The 18,938-nt window shown below is 50.2% G+C and overlaps 1 protein-coding gene across 5 annotated transcripts in view; it reads right to left on the bottom strand.

Moving 5' to 3' along the window:
* Positions 1-18,938, bottom strand: part of PTPDC1 (protein tyrosine phosphatase domain containing 1) — a 64,284-nt gene that overhangs the window by 6,339 nt on the left and 39,007 nt on the right. For 3 of the 5 annotated variants that reach the window (XM_049637927.1, XM_049637768.1, XM_049637692.1), the window contains 5 exons: positions 8,935-9,106; positions 7,060-7,140; positions 6,712-6,830; positions 5,608-5,745; positions 2,674-3,908 (listed from right to left, as the gene is read on the bottom strand). In XM_049637927.1, coding sequence (XP_049493884.1) covers positions 2,674-3,908; positions 5,608-5,745; positions 6,712-6,830; positions 7,060-7,140; positions 8,935-9,106 — 1,745 coding nt within the window. Of the gene's footprint in view, positions 1-2,673; positions 3,909-5,607; positions 5,746-6,711; positions 6,831-7,059; positions 7,141-8,934; positions 9,109-9,569; positions 9,990-18,938 lie in introns of those variants that run through there. The other 2 variants (XM_049638011.1, XM_049637853.1) reach the window with 2 other exon arrangements.

Below are 18,938 nucleotides of genomic sequence, written 5' to 3'. Positions count from 1 at the left end.
GGGGGGGGGTGAGGAAGAGGAGGAGGGAGGGGGTAAAGGGAGAGGGAGAGGTGAGGAGGGAGAGGTGAGGAGGAAAGGGAGGGGAGGGGATGGGGAGGGAGAAAAGGAATAGGGAGGGGTGAGAAGGGAGAAGGGGAGAGGGAGGGGAGGGGAAGGAGAGGGAAATGAGGAGGAGGAGGGGTGAGAAGGGAAAGGGGAGGGGGAGAGGGAGGGACAGAGAGGCAGCACCACTGAGGTTTGAAGGCCCTCAGGCTGTCCACGAGTGACAGTCCCGGGCTCCAGGCTGTGGATCGGGACCTTCCCAGTGCCCCCACCAGCAGGTGGCACACTGGGCTGAGACACTGAATCTCTCTGAGCCTCAGTTTCGGTCTGTGAAGCTGGGGGCCCTGCATGTTGGGCCGATTTAGCTTAAGGTCTGCTCAAGAACCAGCCCCCCACCCCCAACCACAGAGGGAGGGTTGGCCTCAGCGCTAAGCTCTGCACCCCACCCTGAAACCACAGAAACTGTTCAGGAAGAGGGAGAGGGAGCCTTCCTTTTCAGGGTGCTTGGAACAAAGCAGAAATACTCACCGCAATGAAGCGGAACGGCAGAGGAAAAAGCGTGACTGAGAGCACATCTGCGTTACCCTGGGTGAGAAGAGCTCCGACTAAACCCCCCAAGACGCGGCCCCAGCAAAGAGCTCAGAAGGTGACAAGCAGGGCAAATGCACTTCTTTCCAATTCCCTTCCGGAGTCCCATGTGAACACGGGACAAGCCCGCGTTCTGAGATCCGATGGGGGGAGTGACCAGAAGTCTTGCCCACACCCCAAACGCCTGCAGGCGGCTTTAAATGCTGACCTCACAGAGAGCAGGGAAAAGAAGTTTTAACTTCTGATGGGGTTCAGACCTAGGTTTCAGTCAATACGGTGCGTGTGTGCTACAGTAATACGCATAATACTTGCCACGTGCATTCACTCACCGTCCTTGGAGGCCCAAAGGGCACACGTGCAGCCCAGGGGAGGGGGCCCTCGCTCAGAGGTCCGAAGTGAGAAGGGGGCACACAGCATTCCCCGCGTTTGGCTGGACCCCAGACGTGAGGCTCCTGCCACGCTGCTGCCGGGTCCCCCGGCTCCAGGTCCCTCTTCATTATCTCATAAAGAGGCCATTAAGTTCGGCTGTGGGGGCCCCGTTCCCCACCGATCACGCGCATGGCAGATCTGGTGCGCAGTGTGACCAGAGGCTGGGCGGGACGGCACGAACCAAAGGCTCGCCCAGTAAAATGCCGTCACGTTGTCACGTTCTCTGACACGACAGAATGCAGTTCTCTGAGCTGCACCCGCGCAGCTGTGTTGGGCCACAGGACCCGACCCCTGTGACCCTTGATTTCCTGGTCTGTGATGCTTAACTCATGAGGACTGTTAAGTTAACAAAGAATCTGTGGGGTATCCCCTGCCTTACGGGTTCCTGCGAGAGCAGGTGACGTAACAGCAGATGAGAGGGAACAGGCAGCACTGTGTGGTCCAAATCACAGAATTCAACTAACTGGTCTTATTGCTCAAAGGTCCATGATGAAACCCAGAAAAGGAAACAGAGGGCAAGCCTATCTAAACCAAGGGGCTGTGTTCACCTCTAGGAAATGCTTTCACACGACAGTCCAGCCGCGCAGGGCTGGCCCACGAGGGGTCCCGCCACCAGCTCTGTGGCCCACGGCCACGTAAAGGAGGGGCCCACAGACTGAGCAAAAGGCTTGTTCAGTTTGGAGCAGAAAGAAAAGACTTCATGTTGTGGGAAATCCGTGTGTGTTAGGTATTCACTCGGCAAACACCCGTGGCTCTGATGACAACGAGCACTTGCTCTGCGGTGACACGGCCGTAAGCGGGTGCGAGGTTCCTTGCCTCAGCTTCCCACCTCTGCACCTGGAAGGTTCCGACCCTCCTGGAAAGTGCACGTGCCTTGCTTATTAACTTAGAATACACAGGAGCAGCTACGCGAATGATCTGTGGGACATTATGGGCTAAGGAGTCTAGATCCCACGGAGCCAGGCCTGTCAGCTCCACACCTGGGTGGTTTACTAGCTTCTGGTAACTACGTGGGAAGGCCTGCCTTTTGTCTACACTAGCTGCTCATGCCGGGTGAAGAGTACAGCTGATTTAAGACTGTGTTTCTAATGAAAGTGCACCACAGAAAGGGGTTAAAATTTCACATTCCAACTTAAAAGCCAAGAAATGGACCCCAAAGACCCAAGGTCAAGAAAAAGTGACAGCACAAAGGCACTCCATGGCTGCTCCCGTCTGCTCTGTGGAATCACCCCCCACCCCCCCACCTCACTCAGCACTTGGGTCCACGACTCGGGGAAAGAACCTCTCTCCGTGGTTCTCCAGGTGCAGCTCCCTGACCTGAGTTCAGGTTAGAGATGCTCAGAGCGGCCCCCAGGCCAGGTCTCACAGGCCCAGCCAGAAGGAAGCCCCCCGCCCGACCCGTCAACGAGCACCCACACCCTGCTCACTCAAGCACCCTAAGTACTAGGCGCTGAGCCCTTTCTTTCACACACACACCGAGAAACCTCAAGTTCCAAAGTTAAGTGTTACACAAACAGGTCTTCAGATTCCTGTCACACTTAAATTTGGTAAGACACTGTGTTTCGGCTCCGACCTAAGTGTTTCCCACACATTAGTTAAGTGAAATATAAGTACCTGCCACATCTCTACCTTCCTTTTCACTCCCTCCTCTTCTGCAAGCTCACTGAGATCTGCCAGGGCTTTGGCCGCCAGGACTCTCCTGGCTTCGGCACTCAGTTCAGCCTGCGAAGCAGCGTGCGCAGCGACCTCAGGCAGGTCTTTGCCTTCCTGGGCTGTGGGTCCAACCGAGGAGGGTACTTTGCAGAGGAAGTCACAGTCCCCGGGGCTGCGGGGAGTCTCAGAGCAGTGAGCGGCGGGAGCTCCACACAGACGGGGCGCTTGCTGGGGACAACGGTCCGGTTCCTGAGGGACATCTGCAAAGCTGGGTCTCACTGGATCCCCAGGGTTGTAGGGACCTGAAACCCCCGAGGAGAAGGTTCTACTCCGCTGTACTTCCTTCGCGGCAGTCTCCCTATGGAAACCCGGTGACCCCTCATCTCTGAGTCCTTCCAGGCCTCCAAATTTAGCTTGATTCCAGAAAGAGAATGTATTTCGGACCAGCGTTTCCTTACTCAGATCGAGCTGTGGAGACTGGGGGGTGTGACAGTGGCTTATGGGCTTCTGCTGTCTGGGGTTCTGGCCAAGCAAGGCTGCGGCAGGCCCCGTCCACGGAGCTGCCCCCTGCCCCAGAAGTGACTCAGCCCTCTTTAAGTCAGAGTCGCTGTAGCTGAATCGCCTTTTCAGAGGCGTCAGGGGCTGAAGGCACTCAACATTCCGCCTCTTCCAAAGAGGGTCAATCTGCTGTTCGCTGGAAAGAATCACATCCTGATTCTCAAAATCCACGGCCACTGCAGCGGGCGGCAAGGAGTCTGAGGCGTCACTGCCCTGCCTCAGTAACTCTTTGTCCAGCTGCATGGTGATCACCTCAGAAACAGTCTTTTCGATCTCCGCACACAGGCTGGGCCCCTCTGCCACGTCTTCTGTCGCCACTGGCCTGTTCTCAGCTAAATCCAGCAGCAGTTTGCAAACGAGGTGGATAATTTTGGGTACGTGTTTCAGGAGGCGGGCCTCATAACCGTGAAGCAGATGACGCTGGCGAATCAGATACTGTGCTAAAGTAACGGCGTGTGCCTTGGGGTCACAGCAAGAGAATATATTGCGGAGAGGGATGAGAAACTGGGTAAATTCCCTTACACAGAGGAGCTGTCCTCGAGTTTGTATGGAATTGGGTCGCTTCGCCCGAACAAATATAATTGCTTGGTCAGCAGTCATTCTCGTGGCGAAAACCAAGTAACATGCTATTAAAACGCCTAGAGGTAAAGAGAAGATTGGTATGAAGAAGGTTATCGTTTAGTTACCACTCTTTAAGATTTAAAATTTGAGTATGTGTTAGGAAAGCATATTAAGAATTATTTTAAGAGCCACTATAACTTACTGACTTCTTGTACAAGTGTTTATTCCCTGTCTGTATGTCACGTCTTCCCCTGAGAATCCAGTCATCTCTCTACCCAGAGAAGGACAGTGTGGGTGATGGGGATGGATGCAGGAGTGAGGGGGACCAAGAGAGTGTGGCAAGGGATGGGGGGACGAGGGGGAGGTGGCAAGGGGATGAGGGATGAGGGGGAGTGTGGTGAGGGGAAAGGGGATGGGGGACGGGGGGGGGGAGTGTGGTGGGGGGATGAGGGGGAGTGTGGTGAGGGGGACAAGGAAGTGAGAGGGGATGAGGGAGATGTGAGGGGAAGGTCCACCAAGGTGTGTGGACTGACTGGATGGGGTATTTTAAGGGTGTTCAGAGCAGAAAGCAGACCGTGGATTTGATGTGGTCCCCGTGGGGCTGGGGAACAGGAGGATCAGAGGCTGGACCACAATCCCTCCGTTATCACCCCTCCCTGCACACTTCCTTCCCACCCCTGCCAGCTTTGCCATCAGTTGTTGCCACATTCCCAGCCTGGCATTTTTCCTTTCTGGGTATTTTTTGCCTGGGCATTATTATTCATATTCAGTCTATTTCTGGACTTTTCGTCTATACTAATAGTACTTTTCTCCAAACCAAGATATAACTTTATTCTGTAAGTACTTGTTATTAAAGAAAACAAACTTAGCATTACAAACATTACACATTTGCATTAATTAATATCAAATTAAAATGAATAACATACTGGTGATAATTGATCAATTAATCCAACAATAACAGTTGAGTAATATCAAGATAAAAGGCAAATCAGAAGACGTGCGTGTGGTTCGCCAAGTCTGTTAAGCAAGCAGGACGGAGCCCCTGCCCTCCCAATGCTCCCAGGCACGTGGAGACCTGGGGGCTGGCGCACAGCTCAGGTGTCTGCTTGGACCAGGCTACAATTAAGATTCTAACCTTACGGTATTTGCTTTTGTAACAGTATCAGCACTACACTGAGATTTGCTGCATTTTTAAGTAAAATCATTGATTTTTACATAGAATTTGAAGCACAGATAGACTCCCGTCACCACCCAAATCCTTCCAGCCCTGAATTCAAATCCTGGCTCTGCCACTTACTCAGCATAGCAAACTACTTAACCTCCTTCAACGTGCACGTTGTTGCCAAAGACTTAAAAAAACAAAAGTGTAAAATGCCTAGAACACACCAAATGAAACAATGCTTTCTATTCTCATTACTTTGGTTAAGGAAAATGCCATTTTTAAAATACATTAACTATTAAAGTGTTGGGGTTTTTTTTTCCTTTGAAGAAGAAAAACCAGACGGATCATTTAGTGAGCCGTAGAAACCCATCTGTTTACTAAATATGATGAGTTTTCAGTCCTAGGTCTTTCAAAAATACTCTCACAAATAAATGGTCACTGAAACTGTCTTTTCCAAAGATAGTTCAAATTTCTTTCAGTGGTTTCTTTCATTTGAATCCAAAACTCTGACAGGATTCTGAAAACTACTTCTCTTCTCTCCTCGTATTAGGAAGCATCGCTCTGTCCAGGTTTAGATATGCTCTAAGACAGTAAGTCCACTTCCTAGAATTTACCTGTTCGACCAAGCCCTGCATGACAATGGATGGCTACTTTCCCTTCCTGTAAGGCAAATGTCGTCACCTTCACCATGTCTAAGACAGTGGTAAGCGATGCCACACCGTAATCCTTCCATCCGAAATTGTAGAAATAGACTGGACAATGAAACAGAGAACAGAGAAGAAAAATCAACATAAAGGACAGTACGTGAGCAGCCATGTGAAGGAAGCGTGTGGATTCGTGAAAAGCGCACAGCTGTGAGGCAGGCTGGCTGCACCGCATGCGGAGGCTAAAATAATAGGTTCTTTATATTTCCGGTAAATTCACTGTTTGCATTTCTTACAAAGCACATTCTCTATTACTCAAGACATTTCCTGCTAAAACTCAGCCAGAAACAATTAAGGAGAAACAGGACTACAGATTAATAAAGGCCACGACCTTCACCCAAATTACTCAGCCACAGAAGGACAGCACGCCATCTTGTTCAAGAGTGGAAATGCGTTTAAAGGACTGGCAAGTGGCACAAGCTGGGTGCATACAGATTTTCCACCTAGTGGAGACAAAAAAGCGAGGCACACGCTTCTTAGAAACAAGTCCCCAAAGTGGCCTGGGCTGGTCCTTTCCAGCCTGGTGAGAATGGCACGTGTTGAGTGACCCCATCCCTAGGCTCCCGGACTTGGGCTCCTGGGACTGCCCAGTAAAGAACCCCTGAGTACCACCCAGGGGCAGAGTTGGGCTTCAGTAACAGCATGAGTGAGTGCTGTGTTCCAGTCCCGCTGCCATGAGTAAGCCGTGTGGTCTGAGTCGGAACAGAGAGCAGTACCACGGGATGGGACGGATGGGTAGGACAGGTCTGGCACACTATGATGGCAATTCATGCACGCTTTGTTTCTACAGGGCTCCTCCCAAGATTGCTCGCACGGGACAAAAGAAATCCTGTACTTTCAACAGCAACGCCAGAGAAGAATGGTCGCATTATCTAGAATCAGTCAGCTCATCTCCCCCGTTGGGAGCCTACAGTAAGCGTTCGTTCATTCCATCACCCTCTGACCCAAGAGCGGAGTGGGTGAAAGCCTGGGTGCTGTCCTTGGTAACTCACGGAGGGGAAGTGGGGGACTTACTGCCGGCCTCCATGAAAGCTTCAGGAAGATACGTGAAGCCACTTTCTTGTTCCAGGGGGTTCCCGCAGCTGGCATGCTCCCCAGGGCGCTGCAGGTTGATGATTGTTTTTATGCCATGGCTTACCGGAGAAAAGAAAGAAGTTACCATATTGAGAGCTAGAGTTTTAAAAAAATCAACCATCTTTTGGCATTAATAAACATTACTAATAACTCTCAAAACCTTAACTTCCTAGTTAAAAGGTTGAAAAGAAGCCCTTCACTGCCTACTCTTTGACCATTTGAAGTCAAAAGTGACAGACAAGAAGACGCGAGCTGGCTTATCGAAGTGTGTCAGCGTGCAGCATTTACCTTCGGAACTGCTCGATGATGCAGTACTTCTCGAGGAGCTCAGTGGACGGGCGAGCCATGGCCAAGATGTTGTCAGTGACCCTGCGGTGGGAGGACGGGGCTGGTGAGATACACAAAACCTGGAACGTTCTAGCTCTAAGTACTGAGAGAACGAGTTATCAAGTCCCTGTTTTTTCTACGATTTCAACAGTTGTAGAACAATTTTCTTATACAGCTCTGGCTTCAATTTTGCATCACAATTAGGGCTCTAAGAGACCCTGAAAGCCTGGAAAAAATTCCAGGACGTAAAGTATTTGTGGACTGCAGCAGAGTGTTTTCAAGGACTCTCATGAGATTCTAGCAGACGTGACAGAGCCACCTCATCAGGCATCAAAGGCAATTCTGCCCCCCGGTCACCCGTTGTGTGAGGCAGGGATAACGCCTGCCTCGTGGGGTTGGCATGACAATTCGACAAGGTGTGGGTGTAAAGTCTTTAGCACAAATCCTGGTGCGAGTGGTTATGAATAAATGCCGACTTATTGTGATTTAGTGTAACATCTGGGCTTTGGGGTCAGCCGGGTCTGGTTTCGAACGCCGGCTTTTCTGCTTTCTAGCTAAGTAGTAGATTACTTAGTTGCTCCGGACTCAATCCTCTCATCACTAAAAGGACATTAACAATGTCTACTTTTCCAGCGCTTCATGAAGATGACATTATAATGTGACAGTGTCTAGCAGAGTGCCTGGCCTGTAGACGAATGGATTTTTATGGAATGTACGAATGGACAGAGGCCCGACAGACAGCGGATCCTGCTTAGGGCTCTAGTGAGAAACACCGGGAAGTCCATCGGGGGCTGTGGGCCACATGAACCTGAGCAGTAACAGAGACATCGGCCGAGCTGATCAGGGTCCAGAAGGATACCGCAACTCTCCCCCAGGGCAAGTCCTGACATTTAACGGGGACCCCCCAAATTCAGCAGTAGTTAGACCAAGGCGAGGACAGAAGGACCATGAAAGCATCAGAGGTGAAAGACTCAGATGGCTTAGTCAACAGTGAAACAAAAATATTCATGTGGCCTTGAGCTGCATTATTAGAAATTTAGGGTCCGACCACATCTCAGGAACATTGTTTGCTTTCTCACAACACTCCTCAGGCTGGAATGCGATCTGTGGGGAACAGTGGGGACAGCCGACCCGATTCCACCACCACACGCATACCAGCAAGCCCAGGACGCAAGAGCGCGGGGTGCAGTCGGGTAAGCGGGTCGACAAACGTCTGACCTGGAAGTGGGATTCCCGCTGCAAGAAATGACTCACTGCTAGAGTTCTTTAAACGGTGAACTCTTAGTGGGTTTCAGACATGATGTGGCTTGATTACCAGACGTTTTCAGAGGTATCACTACATCAAAACAGGCATACTTGACAGTTTACTGTTAAGAACAGAAAGCGGTATGACCGAATGCTGAGCGAGCCGCATCCCATGCTACGCACGAGGCGTGTGCCTTACGCCATCCTGAGCCAACGTGGCGCACGGCTCCCCACTGAGGCAGATGGGCAGCGTGTGCACCCACGCGCGCCCTTTCACACGGCAGACGGGAGCAAACAGGAGGCCAACGGTACCTGCGTCAGACCAGGAAACCACACACGCACCTCGTAACTTCTCAAACTTAGAGCCGAATCCATTATTTCCAGTAACTTCTGACATGTAAGACCTCCCCGGTTACCGTTTCTTTAAGATACTTTACACACGTCATTTCACTTGCTTAAAAAAACGCTATGGGGTGGTTTTATTATTTCCATCTCACCGACGAGGAAACGAGGTTTCACACCGCTCCTGGAGCTGCCGGCCCGCAGGCTGCACAGCCCCACCGCCCTGCGCAGGTGCCCAGGACCACTCACCAGGACGAGTAGACCCCCTTAATGGCTTGCTCCTGCTCGCTCCAGCGCGCCGGGTTTTCGTACTTGCAAGCTCTGCCGCCACACGCCACGGAGCAGGCCACGTGTCCAGGAATCACGTGTCGCAGCCGCTCTCCGACCTTCGTGTACTTTGGCGTTGGACGCCCTGGATTTCCTAGAATGTACACGGAAGGGAAGATTCAAAACCCAGTCTCCAGATGGAAGAGTAACGTGAGAACGCCCTCCAGGATTGGAGACGACGGCCCTGCTGCACCCCCTCATTCTGCCACAGTGAAACCGCTGCCTTGTGCTCTAAGAGCAGGACCTCCCGACACAGAAGAGGCGCTCGCACACGATCACCTCCACGTGTCACACTGGTGGCGAAGAAGAAGAAACCGTAAAAGCAGATCTTTTACAAGGGCATGGGTTTTTTCAAAAATTATGTTTTCGTGAAAAAGCACAAAACATCCGATCACTTTATCTCCTATTCCATGTCCACTGAAGCCCTGAGTGCAACAGACAGTAAAAAGCAGAACGCAGAATTAACTGTCAAAACCTAGATGGTCTCAACACAGCATGCCACCTGCAGTCTCAGTTCATACTCAAAGCTGTGGCAATCTGAAAGAAGGAAAAGAGCTTTACTTTTTCTCTGGAGGCACGCTGAGTCCCTGTCGGCGCGGCGGACGGAGGCCACGGCCACCATCACCTGCAGAGAGGATGAGGACAGCGTCTGGGCGGCGGAGCCCCGGCGGCCCTGCTGCAGCTGCAGGACAGGGTCCGAGGCCGAGTGGCGGCGGCCCTGCAGGAAGGCACTGAGGAAGGGCAGGGCAGAGCCCCGCCGGGGCAGGTCCTGCATGGCCGGGGATGGCAGCACCAGCCTGCTCCGCCACCAACTCACTCACTGAGCCCAGAGCACCAGCCTGCGATCAGCCTGCGAGATCCACCAGCCGCTCAGGATAGGCGGGCTTGTTGCCACGGTGACGAACAAAGAAACTACTGATTCCCACTCAGAGCTGCATCCTCGAAATCCCACATGAATGGACTGCAGTTTGGAGGGATTGTTGGAGCAGGGGGAAGAGGAACGTGTATTTTCAGTAGATTATATACTTAAGTTGTAATGAGTCTCTTTTTTCTCAGACTCAGCTGGAAGTCCTGACAGATCAAAGAATTACATCTAACAACACATTGTGATGAATTAAGAAAAATGTGTTTATGACACAAACACTGCCTTTTATACACACTTTAAAAGGTTTAAATTCTGCTGTTCTTCTCGTATCTATTCTCTGAACGTTCTGAAAACCCTTCCGTTTCCACCCCTCTGTGCACAGAGCAGAGAAGTGAACCATAATGAAGGATTCGCAGTACAGCTCGTGACGTTATGAAAACACCATTCAGTTCTTCAAAACCAAAGCCCCTGTAATTTTCTTGATAGAACTTTTTAAAAAATACCGGGACAGAACAAATAAAGACGTGTGTAGCGCTGATGTCTTAATCAGAAGACCTTTACTTTCGTATTTTTATTTTCAGGACGTGACAACGCAATCCCCGGTCATGCCTTTATCGGGCTGAGACAACAGCCAGGCCTCTCAGAAACTCAGATGCAATTCTGTGCCTTTTGTCACTGACTGCGGGGGGGCGGGGGGGGGGGTGAGGACAATGCTTCAGGAATGTCCTGGTGGAGGCGTGCAGCAAAAATTCACTAAGTACCACATTCTTGTCAGGAGCTGGGTGAGGAGGAGGCTTCAAGCTGAGAACAGACAATCCAGCACTGAAGTCCGCCTCCTCCCTCGGGAATGTGGGCTGCGCCTGCCCCGTCTCTCTGCGTCTCTCTGTCTCTCCAGGTGGTGTTTCAGCCGCGTGCACAGAGAAACGAGCTCTTATATGTTTGTTCTATTTCTATGATCAGTCATGCTGTCAGAAAGCTCCTTCTACAGTGCACGCCTAAACTCCCCAAACCAACAGACTTTGTCCAATAAGAGAGACAGAAAAGCTTAAGCTGGCACCCAAATTCCTACTCTGCGTATAGTGCCAGGACCTTGTCATTTCATATACAGTGATGGAAAAGAAATTTTTTTTTTTTAAGTAGGCTTCACAACCAGCGCAGAGCCTGACGCAGGGTCTGAACTCACGACCCCAAGATCAAGACCCAAGCTGAGATCAAGAGTCAGGCGCTCAACCAACTGAGCCACTGAGGCCCCCAGAACGTCTTACTGTGAGTGACCAGAAAGCACAGTTCCACAGAGCTCTACAGGAGAGCTCAGAGTACAAGGGGCTGCACCAGGGGTGAGCTGGAGTCTGAGGGCTTCTAACTCGGCCGGGCGGACAGCCTCTGCTCTGCGGGGCTGGGGGTCTGAGCCAGCCTCCAGGCGGTGGTTCACGGGGTGGGGAGCTGAGAACCAGGGGCCTACTGGGACAGCAGCGGCGCGAGTGGACAGGAGCGGACAGGCGGGAGCCGGGGTTCAGGTTCCTGCAGCTGGGGGTGGGGAGACCCAGCAGGCCAGCTACACGAGCAGCAGCTGGGAAGTCTCTAGCCTCACGTAGGGGAGTAGGGGACACCTCACGTCTACGGCACTAAGGACATCCCCAGACGAGGGTGCAAGCGACGTTGCTCTCAACACTTCCAAAAATGAAAATGGCTTTGCTGAGGGCAGTACTTGTCTGGACGAAGCTGAGGAAGGAAGGGACGGCTCACGTGTTCTCTCAAGAACCATCTCTGCTGTGAAATCCACAGAAGTGGGCCGACCTCACCTGAACGAGTCAGCACCGAGCGGACGCCCGGGCACCCTGAGTGCAGGCCCTCCTCTGAGCGCGTCCTCAGGCTCACCCAGGACACCTGAGGTGCTGGGGTCCACCCAGGGGCCCGCCTGGACACCCCCACTCCCTTAGCACAGCACCACTGCCTGGCAGGCTCAGCCTCCAAAACCACCCGCTGGCAAAATGCCCAAATCACGACTAAATCCACGTTTGAAAACTTGGTTTTACCCGTGCCAAACGGCTTTCTGGTAGGGAGCGTGCCTCAGTCCTGCCTGAGACCACACAGCCCCCTCCCGCCCATGCACTGAGAGCGCACGACCCCTCTCCCGCCCGTCCCCTGAGACCTCACAGCCCCCCTCCCGCTGTCTGCATGGGGCCTTGGGCGAGTCTGGAAGCACACCACAAGCCGTTTCCTGCCCTTCTACACACCCGCCCAGGCGCTCACTCAGGGACGCACATGCAGGCGCTCCGCCACTGACCCACTCCTGTCTTCACTGCCAGACATTCAGGCCCCCACCCCCGACTTTATTTACAGACAAGACAGAAGCACTTCAGGCCCAGGACCTTTTGATTTCCTCGTTTCTCCTTCAGCAAACCCCCAGGGGTGAGGTGGCTGGTGAGCAGGTTTCACCACTGAAGCTCAGACTTCCATTTGGTTGAGTCTTCACCCGTTTCAACAACCACGTGTGAAGACACTGGAAGGGGAAATATTTTGAAAAACTCAACACAGGTTTTTTTCTCAGGTCAGAGAGAAACACGGCATTAAAATAGGATCGAGGAAAGCCATCTCAGAGATGCTTTGTTTCCGCCTCCCTGACCTCAGAAATCTCACATCTCCTTAATTTGTGGCCTGCGAAAACCACGTTTTTGTTCACAGAAAGTCACTGGAAATCAATCATGCAACAATTCAAAAGAAACTGTTTTCAAAGTCTTGGAAGAGAAGATATTATACTTGTACCAAACTGATCTCTTCTTTTGTGTTCATTAAGAAGGCATATTTGTACAACCTAAAAATCCACTAAAAATTTTAATTTATAATTTATATTTATGAATTTATTTCTATTAAATTATTATAACTTATAATTGGGATGAATTATAGATGGCTAATGATGAACTATTCAGACACTTAGAAATAACATTTTAATATTTAAATCCCCAATAGGAAAAAAAAATAGAAGACTTCTCTTTAGATAAACAGAAGCAAAAAGACTTCTAATTCCTATTTTACGTTATATATAAAACAGAATTTTTTAAAGTCAGAGTAATTTGTGAAGGGCCTTGCGGTCAGCAGACACTTAAAAGGTAAAGAGCGTTTTTTCCTGGTGGCCACAGAGAAAACACCATTATCATAAGCTCCTTGTTGGCCCACAGTTCTAATTTATTTGCCACAAGGGCCTTCCCACTCACCTGCTAATAACTCATTTGTTTTCACTGCTCTGCCAACATATTTGTCTAAATACATAATAAAAAAATGTCAGTTTTCTACATTCCCTAAATATAAACTCATGGGGACCCTACCTTGCTCCTATTCTTACCGTCTCCTCACTTCCAAATATGCTGTGTCTAAAAAGAAACCAGGCTCCAAGAAGTAGGAAAACAATAAAGGATAATCCCCACGACCAACCCTCTGTGCCCCAAGCTGCTGTCATCACCAACGCACAAACGGCCCCTCAAGGCGCGAAGAATGGGGGTGCCAGGTGCCCATCTCCACGCCGTAACACCCTCCCGGCCAATGGCCTGTGTGCAGGTGGGCAATCAGACCTTCCCCAGTTCAGAATAATGTTTATGGAACCGGGATGTCCTGGTCACTGCAAATGTGAAACTGTCTAGCCCTGTGATGAGGGCAGTAAGCAACAGAGAACCCCACTGTCCTCTCCTCAATTCCCACACGTGGCGGTTAAAGCAGACGTGGAGCCCCAAGAACCGGTCATTTCTCTCACATCCAAGGTTTCAGAAAGGGCTGGGAACTTCCTACTTGAACGACATCACGTGACCGTGGGCCCAAGAGCGTGGTGAGAGCCGCAGATCCACGGGGCCCCAGCCCGCAGCCCTCAATCACCAGGGAAGTCACATCCAGGAGTCGGGCAGGACGCCGACCGCGCCGTGTCTGCTTGCCAAGTTTTACCCCAGGGGGCTCGCTTCTCGCAGGAGTAACAAGCGTCCAGCTGCTGGATAGGTCAGCGTGTCTTCCGACATCCAGTCAGAGCCGCCCGCTCTGTGAACTCCGGCTCTGCTTCTTTCCTCTAAAAGTTAACACGAAGCATCTCTTTGACTCTGCAAGAGTTCAGATATGTTCAAATATCTGAAGACAGAACTTCTCCAAAACTTGCCCTACCTGGGCTGCGGCTTCCCGATTTTCCAAGCACATGTCACTGTGTCCAGACCCTTCCCCACAGCCCCCCGCTTCCAAGGCCCTTTCGTCCCCCTTCACAGCCAACACTCTGAAAAGTGGACTGTGGTTGCCGCTGCGTGTCTCAGTTTCCACCCGTATCCCTCTGGCCTCCACCATCCATGGAAAGTTGTTCCAGCAAAGGTCTCCGATGGCCTCTTCGTGAGTTTTGTCTCGGACTGCTCAGCAGCATGCCACACAGTCGGGCAATTTAGTTTCAATTTAAAAACTTTTTTGGAAAAGATGTTATCTTTTATTTTGAAGCAATCTCAAACTTAAATAAAAAGACAATACAAAGAATATTTTTTCTTGAACCGTCTGAGAATACGCTGCATACACGCCGCCCAATACGCCAAATAATTTAGCGTTATGTTTCGACAAAGACAACCTCTAGATTCCCCCAGATCAGACGACGACTGATACGTGACCAGTCGCTGCTATCCCTCAGACCTCACTGGAGCTTCCCTGGTGACCTCAGTGCTGCTCACGGCAAACACGCCACAGCATCAGAACCACATGCTGTACCCGCTGTCCTGTCTCTCACTCTCTAGAGCAAGCTCCAAAGTCTTTGCTGGACTCTGACGCCCCTCATTTCTGCGGAGTACAGGCGCTTAGCTTGCAGAATGTGTCTGTTTCCTCACGATTAGACCCACGGAGCCTGGGGGGTTCATGGGTGAAGAACAGCATTTAGGAACCAAGTCTGGGTGCTGGGTGTGCTCGTGGCTATGGGCATGCTGCCGCCAGCGGGCCTGCTCAGCACACAGAGCTAAACGATACGAACACGAGGGACGCCTGGGGGGCTCTGTCAGTTAAGTGTCTGACTCTTGATTTTTGGCTCAGGTCATGATCTCACAGTTTGTGAGTTTGAGCCCCAGGTTGGGCTCTGTGCTGATAGTGTGGAGCCCGCTTGCGATTCTCTCTCCCTCTCTACCTGCCCCTCCCCTGATCATTCTCTCTCTCTGAAATAAACTTAAAAAAAAATATGTACACGCATGCACACATTCCACATGTTTGCAGCCACACTATTTCTAAAATTTTAGTGTTTATTCATTTTTGACAGAGAGACCGAGCGCGAGTGGGGAAGGAGCAGAGAGAGAGGGAGACACAGAATCCGAAGCAGGCTCCAGGCTCCGAGTTGTCAGCACAGAGCCCGATGTGGGGCTCGAACCCACAAACCACAGGATCATGACCCGAGCCCAAGTCGGACGCTTAACCGACAGAGCCCCCCAGGCGCCCCAGCCACGTTTATTTCTACGTGCATGCATCATCAACTGGAAACTGAGTTCACCCTAGTACTATCAATTCCAATCCAACACACAGGGCCCCTCTACGTTTCTGTCATCCTTAACCAGGACCCTCTGTGCGACCCTTCTCCCCTCACGGCTGTTGCCACCACCTTCAGGGAAGCCCGGGCCCTGTGTGTGTTCTGATGCTCCACACGGGGCCACCCGGCCACACACAGGAGCCCTGCTAACCCCAGGCAGGCTCTGACTCCCTGAGTCAGGTTAGCTTCTCACACCCTCGCCATCCTGCTGTTGCCCTCAGCCACATCTCGTGGCCCTGCCAGTGGCTTTTACACGGATTTGTTCCGGAAGGGAAGAGAAAAGAAGAGGAAGAGAGAGTGCCTTCCTTTTTCCCTTTGCTAACTGTGGTAAAATATACAGAACATAAAATTGACCATCTTAGTCAATTTTCAGTGTACAATGGCATTAAGTACATTCACATTGTGCAACCGTCCCCACCAACCATCTCCAGAACTTCATCTTCCTAAACCAAAACTCTGTCCCCATTACACTAACTCCCCCCCCCCCCCCGCCGACCCAGCGCCCTCCCTATGGAATTGACTCTTGCAGTTCCTGTATAAGAGAAATCACACAGTATTTGTCCTTCTGTGTCTGGCTTATTCACTCAACATAATGTCCTCAAGGTTCATCCATGCTGTAGCAGGTGTCAGAATCTCCTTCCTTTCTAAGGCTGCATCGTATTCCACTGTGTGTATGTGCCACACCATGTTTTCCCCGTGCACCTGCCGATGGATACACGGCTCGTTTCCAACTTCTGGCTATGGTGAACGCTGTATGAACGTGGGTGGACGAATATCCGCTCGAGTCCCTGCTTTCTATTCTTTTGGTATATACCCACACGTGGAACTGCTGGGTCATATATTTATTTTTTTTTATTTGTTGAGACACTGCCATACTGTTTTCCATAGTAAAACCATTTACCACACCAGCAACATGCAAGGACTCCAGTCTCTCACTCACCCACACCTCTTACTTCTGGTTAGTTCATTTGTTTTGGTAACAGCCATCCGGGTGGATACGCAGTCCATCTCATTGTGGTTCTGATCTGCATTTCCGTAACAGTTAAAATAGGCTTTTCATGTGCTTATCAGACATCTGTGTATCTTTTCCAGAGAAACATCTACTCAAGTCCTCTGTCCATTTCTGAGTCAGGTTGTTTGTTTCTGGTTGCTGAGCTTCAGGAGTTCTTTATGCATTCTGTATGTTAGTCCCTGATTAGACAGCTCTGTGATTTCCAGTCTCTCCCGTCTGTAGGCTGACTTTTCATTCTGCTGACAGCATCTTCTGAAGCACAGAAGTTTTAAATTCTGATGAAGTCTGATTTACCTATTTTTTTCTCTTGTTGCTTGTGCTCTTGTGTCACAGCCAAGAAATCATTGCCAACTCCAGCATCACGAGGCCTTTCCTCTAAGGGTTTTATACTTTCACCTCGTACGTTTAGGATTTTTATCCATTTTGAGCTAATTTTTGCACAAGGCATAAGGTAAGGGCCCAATATCACTCTTTTGCACATGTACACCCGGTCTTTCCACCACCAACCGATGGAAACACTGTCTTTACGCCAATGAACGGACTCGTTATCCTTGGCAAAAGTCATTTAACCACACATGCAAGGGGTTTTTTTCTGGGATCCCTACTCTATTCGCTGGTTTATGTCTGTCTTTATGCCAGTACCACACCATTCTGATGACTGATTGCCTGTCCCTGCCCCACGCCCCCCACCCCCCCAGCTTGGCAGCTGTCAAGATGGCGGCAGCCCGCGTCCCAGTATGGGACCCTGGTCTCTAATTCCAGGATGAGCGGAGAAAACCTTATTTGAAAATTATTGTATGTGCTTGTTCTAACCTGTCTGGGCACCTGAGCACCTTGAAGGCAGAAAAGTAATTTCAACTATTACTCGAAAATACTGTGTGATAAAAAATCTGCAGGCTCCTGGGGCACAAGACTACTGCTGAGACACTGGAAAATGCCACCAAACATCTAAAGAATGAGCACCAGTTTTCAGTGTCTTCCAGAAAACAGGGGAGGAGGGAACATTTCCACCCCCTCTAGGAAGCTAGGATTACTCTTTCACCAAAGCAGACAACGATAGTACAGAAGAAGAGAACAATAGTCCGACGTCTCTCCAGAGCTTAAGCACAAAATCCTGAACAAAATAGCAGCAAACCAAATCCAGCGATGCACAGAAAGAATGATATGCCATTACCAACGGGATTTATTGTAGGTATGGTAAGGATAGTTAAATATTGAAAAACAATAAAATCTACCATATCAATAAGCTAAAGAAAAAATAATTCTATCAAATGACACAGAAAAAGCATTCTACAAATTCCAACAGCCATTCATGACCAAAAAAATCTCAGTGAGTTAACAACAGAGGGCAACTGGTTCAACTTGTTGTAGAGAACCTGCCAGAATCTGTAAGCATCATGTTGCAAGGTGAAACACGGTCTTCTCCCTGAGGGAGGAGGAAGGCAAGGCCGGTGGCCCTCCTAACGCTCTCTGCTCAGCAGACATGCTAGGCCACTACCGTAAGGCAAGAAGAGAAATACTGGCATACAGATTGCAAAGGAAAGAAATAAAACTGCTCTTATTTGCTGATGTGATTGTTTGCACACAAAATCGCAAAGAATCTCCAAAAGCCTCCTAGACCTAGTGAGTGAGCTGAGCAACCACAATAAGACACTAGCACGCACCTGCTGGGACAGTGAAACAGCAGAGAAATCGGATCACTCGTCCATTGCTGGGGGACACAAAATGGCACAGCTATTTTGGTTAACACTTTGGCAGTTTCCTATAAAACTGAACATGCAACTACTGTGTGAACTAGGAAGTTCCTTCCTGACCCCTGACCCCAGAGCAAGGAAAACTCCTGCTCACACATAAAGCTGCTCATGTGTGTTCACAAGAGCCCCAAACGGAAACCACCTGGCCATCCTTTGGGGAGTGAATGGATAAACACCCCGTGGTGCACCCCTACCAGGCAAGGCCACTTGGCATTAAGAACAAGTACACCGTGGATACACAACACCAACAGAATGACACCAAGTGGAAAAAGCTGACTCGAATGGCTACATGCTGTGTGATTTCACTTATATACAATTCCTGAAATGACAAAAATCATAGAAGTGGGAACAGATGAGTACTTGTCAGGGGCCAGGCTCATGGGAGGAAGTGGGTCCGGCTACAAAAGGCAAGAGGAGGGATCCTTGCAGTGACAGTGCCATCCTGTATCTCGACTGCAACAATGTTGACATCCTGGCCAGGACACTGAACTACGGATGCGCAAGATGTTACTACTGATGGAAACGGAGTAAAGGGTGTATGACTTACAACTGCATGTGACTGTATAATTATCTCAGTATTTTAATTAAAAGTGTACGCATAATCAAGATAAAAACAGCCACAAAGCAGGCCTACTTAGCAAAGGTCAGGCCCCACACAAGGAAGGCAACCACAGGTGACCCTTGAACAACATGGGTTTCAACTCCATGTGTCTACATATAAGCAGATGTCTTTGGATAAATACCGTATAGTACTGTAAATGTAGTTTCTCTTCC

This window comes from Panthera uncia, chromosome D4, assembly GCF_023721935.1.
Source record: "Panthera uncia isolate 11264 chromosome D4, Puncia_PCG_1.0, whole genome shotgun sequence".
Classification (NCBI taxonomy): Eukaryota; Metazoa; Chordata; class Mammalia; order Carnivora; family Felidae; genus Panthera; species Panthera uncia.
The sequence above is the reverse complement of the archived record's forward strand: the minus strand, read 5'-3'. Positions and strand labels throughout refer to the sequence as shown.